The sequence below is a fragment of the Mastomys coucha genome, unplaced genomic scaffold (genome assembly GCF_008632895.1).
Source record: "Mastomys coucha isolate ucsf_1 unplaced genomic scaffold, UCSF_Mcou_1 pScaffold21, whole genome shotgun sequence".
Lineage (NCBI taxonomy): Eukaryota > Metazoa > Chordata > Mammalia > Rodentia > Muridae > Mastomys > Mastomys coucha.
The window spans coordinates 92,487,645-92,498,328 of NW_022196904.1; the positions used below are offsets into that span (position 1 = coordinate 92,487,645).

Sequence of the window (10,684 nt, forward strand, 5' to 3'; positions counted from 1 at the left end):
GTGCTCCCCCATCCATCTACCCAGTCCTACCTCATCCCTCTAGCATCCTCCTTCTATGGAGCATCAAGCCTCCACATGACCAAGCATCTCCCCTCCCACTGATGCCAGATGAAGCAGTCCTCTGCTCTATATGTAGTAGGTACCATGGATCCATCAATGTATATTTGTAAGTTGGTGGTTTAGTCCCTGGAGCTCTGAGGGGTCCGGTTAATTGATACTATTGCTCTTCCTAGAAGGGCTGAAGGAGCAGTCTATAAGATTTAATGGGGATTTAATCTATAAGATTTAATTTATAAGATTCTGAGTTAGCTCTAAAAAATACTCATGTATTGCTTTAGCTGGAAAATTGTGTACTGTGATCATGTAACAAGAACATATTTCCAGCATTACACTTAGCAAATACAAGGTTCTGCAAAGCAAAAATTTTGGACATTTTTACTTTCCAGAATACTTTGCTAGAATAAGGAAAAACACATTGCTTTATGAAAAGGTTTACATTAGAGTGAAGGATTAACATGAATCTCACTAATACTGGGCTTCTAAAAAGACAGTAAGAGGATCCTGACCACTACAATTCTAGATCTTCAGCAAAGAGTATTTTGATTAAGAATCAAGAAATGAACAACAAAATATAAGCAGCTATGATATACAAAACCTTCCACCCATCCATGGATTTGCATGTTTGAAGTTAAAAAAAATATTTAGCACAGTATCTAAACTTTACTTTAGTATTTAAAGTTTGGTTCCTAGAGGATAATCATCACCTTTGTCAACAGTATATGTTTTCAAGTTTGTACTATCCTGTTAATAAACTCTGTCTGGCTATCACAGAATCATGAGTGACAACCCACTGTCAATTTGGTAAGTCCATAAAGTGTTATTTTAAAATAATATAATAAAATAATCATCATTTTTATAATTTCTATTTTCCTTCAGCTCCAAGATTAAGTGTCAGAGGATAGAGAAGAGATGATGATATCTTCAAATCACACCAACCTTAGAGACATTTGGTACACAATGATTGGGATCCCAGGATTAGAAGATATACACATCTGGCTCTCCATCCCCATCTGTTCAATGTACATAGTGGCTCTCATAGGCAATACCCTATTAATAGTCCTGATCTTCACAGAACACAGTCTTCATGAACCAATGTACATTTTCCTCTCCATGTTGGCCCTGGCTGATATCATTCTATCTACAGTGACAACACCAAAGGTCCTTGCCATCTTTTGGTTTCAAGCTGGAGGGATTTCTTTTGCTAGCTGTGTGTCTCAGATGTTTTTTCTGCACTTCATGTTTGTGACAGAGTCTGCCATACTGCTGGCTATGTCATTTGACCGTTATGTAGCCATCTGCTTTCCACTAAGATATACTACCATTTTAACCCCTTCGATAATCTGCAGAATGGGTATTGCATCTGTAACCAGAAGCTTCTTCATCTGTTTCCCCTTGGTCTTTCTAGTTTATCGACTCAATTATTGTGGGAGGAACATCATTCCTCACTCATACTGTGAACATATGGGCATTGCTAGGTTAGCCTGTGACAGCATCAAAGTCAATATTTACTATGGGATGACTGTGCCTTTATTTTCCATAGGTCTAGACATTATGCTTATTATCATCTCCTACAGTCTTATACTTCATACAATATTTAGAATCCCTTCACGAAATGCCCGACTCAAGGCTCTGGGTACATGTGGCTCTCATGTCTGTGTCATCTTTCTGTTCTATACACCTTCTCTCTTTACCTTTTTTGCTCACCGTTTTGGGGGCCACAGCATACCACGTCACATGCACATTCTTTTTGCTAACCTCTATGTGGTGGTACCCCCTACTCTCAACCCTATCATATATGGAGTGAAGACAAAGCAAATTCAGGACAGGTTTTTCCAGATGTTTTCTAAGGCATGTTTTTGATGTAATCATGTAAGCTTAATCTTAATGTTATTTATAGAAACTACATAATTAAAGAGCATCTGAAGTTACCCCTAAAATCTTATGGCATGGCAGCATTAGGAGAATGACAGTCCTTTTAGAGTAAAATGGATAATGTTGAGTTCTTAGTTATCTGAGGATAGCTTAATTTCTGTTCCATGTTCAGGTCACTTTTAGCATTCTCCAGAGTACTAAGAATAGGGCCCATACTCTCAGACCAAACAATTGAAAGAAAAAAATCCCATATCGACCTATAAGATATTCATCCTATATTTTTGTATAAAATAGGAAAAGATAATAGTATACTTCAGAGAAATTTTAATTCCTTATTAGCACCATGGCTTGGATTCTGATCATTTATGTTCTGAGTTCAAGATTATAATTTTAGATCTTGTTCAGTTATGGTCCTATTACTCTTCCTGAGCTCTTGAATATCTAGCTGCAACCTATATATATATATATATATATATATATGAAAAAATATATGTGAGTAGTCATATTCTACAATTTGAAAGCTTAAATACAACGCACTACATAATAATCCAAAAAGTGCCAAGCAAACGTTAAAAAAATGCATGTATTACTTTACTACGAATCAAAATCTAGTCTGTATTTCATTTGTACTAAATTTTTCCAGAAAGAAAAAATTAGTTGTTTCTCTTCCTTTTTTAGGTAATCCTAGAACATGCAACATTGAAATATTCAGAGTCAGAACAGGAGTATAAATTAGAGAGAATTCAACCTCATTATCATATGTGTGAATTAAATTATTGAAATTATTCAAATTTCTTTCGCCCTAAATAAATGAGAAATGATCAGTTTCCCTCTTGGTCATTATAGATGACAATGTGGACTGCAGGATTCCAATGATTTTCATATTTACAATTAATAACAGTGATAACAAATACTCATTAGAAAGTAAATCATGATAGGATGTCAGGGTATAAAAAAAATAAAGTAAATAAATATGGAGTGATCCCAAATAGTCACTTAAACAGGAACACATGTATCTGTCTAATGTTTGTACATACTCACAGCATTAATGATGATGCTGAACTAAAGAATAATTTCATGAATGTCCTAGGTATATTTATTAAAAAGGCATCTTAAAACTGTGCTGTTGTAGAATTGTCACAGGAGAAGTTGCAATTAAGCCCTTATTCAGAAATAAAGCTTCATAACTTTTATAGAGAAATGAGTAATGTTTGCATAAAACTAAAGAACAAATAAAATATTATTTTTATTCCAGAAATGTATAAGTCAAAATTTTAGCAAAAATAAATTTAAAACTAAATACTCTATCAATCTCTTTTACAAGAAACGTATGTTGCACTAACATATTATTTTGTGATTTTATAGGTATACTTCATGTCATATAGTCTTAAATACAATTATTATCGTTATATAATCTGTCAAATATCCAATTCACCCAATAAAATATGCAAGACTTTAGATTTCTTTACTTTCATTGTATTGTGAAAGTGTGTTTAGCTTACTGATTGTAGTGTTTCATTACTAACAGGAGTAGTTTAGGACTTCCCTTTTGCAGAAGTATTGACAAAGTGTTATGATGGCTGTTTGACAATATCTAACTCTAGGTAGCAGTTATCAATAAAGAATACATAGAATTATTAGTTCACAATGTATATTTTGTGAAATTCAAATGTACATATTCAAAACTAACAACAACAAGTCTACAGATGATATGTACCTAATAATGTTTATCATAAAGTTCATATCTACTTAGAAATTGTTGGATACTGGAAATTTTTATAAAGAATAGAATTTCTCTGGTCACCATGATCATTGCTGTGAATTTAAGAAGACCTAAGCACTGAGTCTATAAGAATGGAAAATGCAGGTTACTCCAAAGGGATGTGTGCAACATTATCTCAAGTCTGAGGATGCTAATTCTTTGTATTTGTATGAGCAAATAACCAGAGAGCCAAGACATTAAACACCCCATGCTATGAGAGAAGTTGCAACATTATCTGGCTGCCTTTTAATCATTTCATCAGAGAAATCTTAACGTGGGTTGTTGCCTTTGGTAGAGTTTTTGTGAATCTGTCCAACATGTCTCAGAATGATGTTATTCTCACACTATACATTCAATGTGCCTTTGGTTTCTCAGTTAGTTTGTTCAATTACTTGTTTGCTTTAATTAAAGTATCCTTGGGACTACAACCACTTTCTTGTTTTCTCTCAACTCCACTGAGTCTTGACTCCCTTGGTAGTGAAAAAGCTATATGGCTAGTCCTGGACTGAGTTCTGGGTGCCTAGATTAAAGAGATACAACCCATTTCACAGAGCCCAGCATTCCAGCATAGAGAAGGTAACAAGATAAAGTTGGAGAGTTGGTGGTTGCTGCCTTCATAGGATAATTTCTGATATCTTAAATTAAGAGCATCCTAATTCAAATTAGAGATACTATGAGTCTGTCACTTCATACCTTTTCATAATATTCCACTTTACCATGAGAGCGGTTCTAATGACCCAAGGTCTGGGAGAGAAGTCTATCTTTGACTATTGAAGTTATGCATACTTCAATGGATTACATTTTACATTGATTGATATCAATGGGTGTATAGTTTAGCAGAGGTCAGGCAATATGCTTTGATCTAATCAAAGTGTCATTGAAATCATTTAATACCATTTCAAACAGATTTTTTGATGAGAAATAATTAGCTAAGAATGTTAATGATGTATAATTTCCAATATGGATGCAAGCAAAAATAAGGTTATTGATAACTCTATCACTACTCAATAGCTGGATAGGTATACCTGGTTTTAGATTCCAAACTCCCTACCCCAATTTTCTGTGTGCTTTTCTTTATTACATTCAGCTCTCTAATTTATCCCCCCTGCCTTAAAAATTAAGTGCAACAGAAACTTTCCTCACTAGTTTAAGACAGAAGTGAAATAAAAACACATAAGGGACCTTGGTGTGGTGGGTGAGGAAGCCTGAGCTCCAGCAAAGAAAGGCCTGGCATTGCCAAAATTTCTCATGGTGTATTTTACTTATTGAGCTCTTCTCTTTATATTTTTTGCACTTGTATTATAAGTTTTTGGAGAAGCATAGTTTTGATGCAGGTTAAAAGTAAAATGAGATGTAAAACAGAAGCAAGTGCTTTAGAGATATAATTAGAAAGAGGGTGAAAAGTTAAATTTAAGTAACAAATTCATGCACAATAGGATTTATAGTATAATACAGATTTGTTAGTGGTGGTGTTAGTTTTGGTTTATGGCTTCTCCTGGCTAGTTGCAGAACCGGTAGAATCCAAAGCCTTTTCTTGACCAGGGAAAGCAGAGATTATTAGGGAGAAAAGTGAAATGATGTGCATTACAGTATATTGATGATTTCCAGGTCAGAATTAGTGAATGGGATGAAAAATGAAGCCCAAGTAAGTAATGTGAGTACCATGCCATCTCTGTTTCACAACCTCTCATTATCTAAGTCATTTTCTGTGATAAAATGCCTTGTGTCCCCTGGAGATGTATTTTAATATGAATGCACATTTAGAAATGTAACACTTTGAGTATAAATTATAAAGGTAGGCACAAGACATGAAGGTATGATTGAAGAGCTTGGCTATGGATGACAAAATGGATCAGATTGGAAAGATCAAGACCTGGAATTATACTAACCAAACCTGCTTTCTCATGTATATTGCTACCATCTTTCAGAGTCATTTACCACCTAGACGACTTCTAACTGCAACAAAGCTGTGCTTCTCCTGTGATGAGACCCATTGTCTTTATCCTGAACTGTTCCTGGATCCTGAAGGCAATAACTATCCAAGTGGGAAAACTGCTGTCTCTTAGTTAAACTTGTACAATCTCTCTCATTGCTGAAAGTCTTTAGTTCTACTAATATAAAATCCTTTAGGTTCTTGTGCATGAACACAAACTCTTATCTCAATATTTGGAAAGCCAAGAAAGGAAGATTGAGTCAAGACAGTTTTGGGCTTAAAATATGAAATTGCCTCAGAAAAGACATCCTTCTCTATTATGTCTTCTGCTGCACAACATTTTTAAAATCAATTTTAGCTTTTACAGAAGCTATATTATTTTTAAAACATTTTGAAGTTAGTAAGTATTTGCTTTTGTTTTATTAATAGATATGGATCAAGTATAAAGTCTTTTGAAATCTTCCATATGGTCCATTGTAATTTTCTGAATTTTGTTTGGCTCAGTAGAAGTACAGAAACCACTTTCACTGAATTTCTTTTATCATAGTAGAATTTTAATTCTATAGCTATCTGATTGTATGGTTCCTTCAATTCATGAATATCTCATTCCTCTGGCCTAAACGTGAAAACATTTCTGATATTCATTTATTAGCCCCAGTTATATTTTGCTATCCTTGAGTAATAATCCTTTTGACAGTTACTTATCTGGTAACTTTCTGCTGTTTACAATGTTACCAACACTTGTCAACACAAAATGGCTTGTCTTTCATTAATCCTTTTGAATTTTTCTCATAGTGACAATACAATTTTTCTTTCAACTCTGATTCAATATGACAATAATGATGACATTGTTTAATGATAATGATAATAATACTAAAATCAAGGAAATAGTATGGCATCAAGTAAAATTATCATATCAATATTAAAATAAGAACATATAGTGGAATGTGCAAAAAGATTTGAAGAACATGGAATGTGGGAGATATAATACAAATATGATATTAGTAAATTAGAAAGACAATGTGTGCTGAGCTAGAAGAGGGTTAATGGCTATTTAGCAGAAATAGCCATTACAGATACAGGTTAGCCAATACACATACAGATTACAATCATTAAATACAAAAGCATAGTTGTGAAATCAAAATGCTAAGCTAATGTGGCACTGTACACAGTGAGGACTACTTATAGTTTTAGATACAAATTGATAAAGAATAAGAAAGAGCAAACTCCTCAATGATGTGTTGCACATTAAAATATGGGAGTTTGATTGTCATTGATTCAGTAATATTCCTAGCCAAAAGATTATAATCTGGGGTGTCAGGATGGCCAAGTGTTCTAAGGAAACAGTCTCAAGCTCATCCTCCATAAAACCACAAAATTATCCTGACTACATCTCAAAAAATTCCAGACAAGAGAAATGTGATGAACATTAAAAATCATCAATCATGCAAATTCATTTCATAGAATTTCATTTTGATGCTTTCATAGTAGTTTTGAGAACAAATTTTAGAACTATGTCAAATCAAACAAATTTATGTTTTGTGTGATTATACAAAACATGGTGACAGTTTTCACCATTGCCATTATTACAAGTGCTAAAAAATTGTTTATTTTCCTGTTCTTAAAATGTTCTTTTGTTATCTATATTATGATTGATTGAAATGTCATTGCCTATTTCATTATTTTTCTTTTCTGATAATTCTCTCTCATTTCTGAATTATTTTCTCAACAAATGAAGCCAAAGATAACCATGACTCATGATGTTTTCCATTACTATTTCCAGTATCAGAAAAGAGAGTAAAAGATGACGTCATCAACATCTTTAAATCACACCAATCTCAGAGACATCTGGTATACTATGATTGGGATCCCAGGACTAGAAGATACCCACATTTGGCTCTCCATACCCATCTTTTCTATGTACATAGTAGCTGTTGTAGGCAATACATTCCTAATATTGCTGATCTCCACTGAGCATAGTCTTCACGAACCTATGTACTTTTTACTATTTATGTTGGCTCTTGCCGATATCTTCTTGTCCACAGTAACCATTCCAAAGGTACTAGCAATCTTCTGGTTCCAAGCTGGAGGCATTTCTTTTACTAGCTGTGTGTCTCAGATGTTTTTCCTCCACTTCATCTTTGTGGCAGAGTCTGGTATACTACTCTCCATGGCACTTGACCGTTATGTGGCTATCTGCTATCCACTAAGATACACCACCATTCTAACCCCATCTGTCATCATCAAAATGGGCATTGCTTCTGTGACTAGAAGTTTCTTCATCTGCTTCCCCCTGATCTTCCTTGTTTATAGGCTCACCTATTGTGGGAGGAACATCATTCGTCACTCATACTGTGAACACATGGGCATTGCCAGGTTGGCCTGTGACAGCATCAAAGTCAATATTTACTATGGATTGGTTGTAGCTCTATTTTCTATATGTCTAGATGTAGTACTTATTATTGTCTCCTATGCTCTCATACTTTGCGCTGTGTATCGAATGCCTTCCCAAGATGCCAGACTCAAGGCTCTGAGTACATGTGGCTCCCATGTCTGTGTCATCCTGTTGTTTTATACGCCAGTTTTCTTTTCTTCCCTTGCTCACCGTTTTGGAGGTAACAGCATACCATTGCATGTTCACATCCTCCTAGCTAACCTCTATGTGGTTCTACCACCTTCCCTCAACCCCATCATTTATGGAGTGAAGACCAAGCAAATTCAGGAGAGAGTTGTTCAGTTTTTTTCTTTGAACAAGGTAATTTGTTGATGTAATACAATCCATGGTGACATAAAACAGCTTAAGTTTCCAGTTTTTTCATGAAAACAGGAAGAGTTAAGAGCACTTGAAGTTTTTTGGAAATATTTTCTTAACTTAATAAAAAATTACAATTTTTAGTAAAAGGAACAATGTTAAATTCTTATAGATTTTGTGTCTTTGGTTCAAGTCAGTATTATTATTGTTTACTATAATCAAGTAATGAATAACAATAAAATAAACAGAATTCATAAAGTTATATCTATTTACATCTCCATTTATTATATTTTCCTTTGTAAAATTGTTCAAAGATAAAATTGTTATATATGTTTTAGTTACCTTCTCTCAGTTTCTCTATTATACAATAATGCAAAGTACAAAAATAGAGAATTTTTCAATTAGTTCAGCCTAGCCAATTGTGATATGCATTTCCTTACAGAGCTATCAACCTTGATTAACAAGTGTAAAATAAATTTTATGACAAAATTATTTTAATATCATAAATTTGATATCATTAAAATTAATTTGCTACATAATTGGCATCAATGCCACCAAGTAAATTATCAAATCATGCAAAAATAATATATTTGGCATGACACTCTACTATGATACTTTAGCAAATATATGCCTACCTGTTTTTGTTTTTTACAAATAGTACATGACATTGTGCCCTATGTTAGCCATCTTAACTTACCTAAGGTATTAGTGAAGAACTTTGAAATATTACCAGAAATGCTTAAATTCTGTTAACAAATTTGATAGATATGATTTAAATTTTGTTTTAATACTCACAGTGAAGAAGAGAAATTAATCTTACCATGATTGATTCATTTTACATAACTATTGATCATTTTGGTCTAAATGTTGCCTTGAGACTGTCATTTTGTTTTCAGTATTTTCTTGAATATCCATGTTAGTGTAGTTTCAGGTAGATGGCCAGAGGCTAGAGAGATGATTCAGATGTGAAGAGAAATTTCTACTCTTGTTGAGAATTTGGGTTTGGTTCCCAGCAACCATGTTAAATGGTTTAAAGCTGTCTGTAACTCCAAGAAGTCCAGCATCTTCCACCAGTACCCATATACAGAGGGATAAACACACACACAGACACCTCCATATAAGTAAAGATAAAATCAAACTGGTTTAAAAATGAATGGTTCTGTTTACAAAAACAGCCTTCAGTAACAGACATTCTTAACAACTATGGACCTTCAGAACAGTTGAATTGGTAATGTAAGAGACAAGGGGAGGGGAGAGAACAGGGGTTTGTTCTTGTTGTTGTTTTTTGGGTTTTTTTTTGTTGTTGTTGTTTTTTGGGGTTTGTTTGGAGGGGAAACTGGGAAAGGAGATATAGTATGACATGTAAATAAAGAAGATATCTAATAAAAAGAAAGAGACAAAACAAAAGGAGTGGCTCTGATTCCAGGTACAGGAAGGGGTTTGACAACCAATGACTGAATGGTTCAGTCAGAACCCACCTAAAGAGAATGCAGCAGTCTGTGTGCGGGCATGTCGTGTGTGTGTGTGTGTGTGTGTGTGTGTGTGTGTGTGTGTGTATGAATATGTGTGTGTTTGTGTTTGTGTGTATATGTGTATATGTCTACGTTTGTCTTTTGTTTTTGTTGTCTTTTTACTTCTTTTTCAAGATGATGAAAATAAACTCTGAGAAGTTATCACAAGAGATGACAATTGGATTCTGAACCTAAATGATAGACTTTTATAGACTGTGGTGACTCTAGATCATTTCTTTTCATTGATTAGGAATCTATTACACATATGTCATGAAACTTAAAACTATGATGTGCATCATCCATATCAAACAGAAACTAGGAAAGTTGAATTGAAGGGGCAAATGTTTTTAAAGGATGAAACAGTGAACTTATTACAGGTAGCTATGTCAAAATCATACAGTAAATAAAATCAGGCAAAGTAAAAATGATGAAGAGGGGGGTTGGAGAGATTGCTCAGCAGTTAAGAGCACAGGGTTGGAGAGATGGCTCAGCAGGGGTTGGAGAGATGGCTCAGCAGTTAAGAGCACAGGGATGGAGAGATGGCTCAGCAGGGGTTGGAGAGATGGCTCAGCAGGGGTTGGAGAGATGGCTCAGCAGTTAAGAGCACTGGTTGTTCTTCCAGAGGTTGCAATTCCCAGAAACTACATGGCGACTCACAACCATCTAAAATGTGACCAGATGCTCTCTTCTGTGTGTCTGAAGAGAATGAAAGGATACTCACATAAAATAAATAAATAAATGATTTTTTTTTTTTTTTTTTGGTTTTTTCGAGACAGGGTTTCTCTGTATAGCCC

At 34.3% G+C, this 10,684-nt stretch overlaps 2 protein-coding genes across 2 annotated transcripts; both read left to right on the plus strand.

The window, feature by feature from the left end:
• Window positions 1–969: 969 nt before the first annotated feature.
• LOC116100715 (olfactory receptor 52Z1-like) lies at window positions 970–1,920 on the plus strand. Its single transcript, XM_031384453.1, has one exon. The coding sequence runs from the start codon at window positions 970–972 to the stop codon at window positions 1,918–1,920; it is 951 nt and encodes a 316-aa protein (XP_031240313.1).
• A 5,438-nt stretch (window positions 1,921–7,358) lies between these two features.
• LOC116100716 (olfactory receptor 52Z1-like) lies at window positions 7,359–8,481 on the plus strand. The gene has a single exon (XM_031384454.1). The coding sequence runs from the start codon at window positions 7,432–7,434 to the stop codon at window positions 8,392–8,394; it is 963 nt and encodes a 320-aa protein (XP_031240314.1). The 5' UTR covers window positions 7,359–7,431; the 3' UTR covers window positions 8,395–8,481.
• Window positions 8,482–10,684: the final 2,203 nt, after the last annotated feature.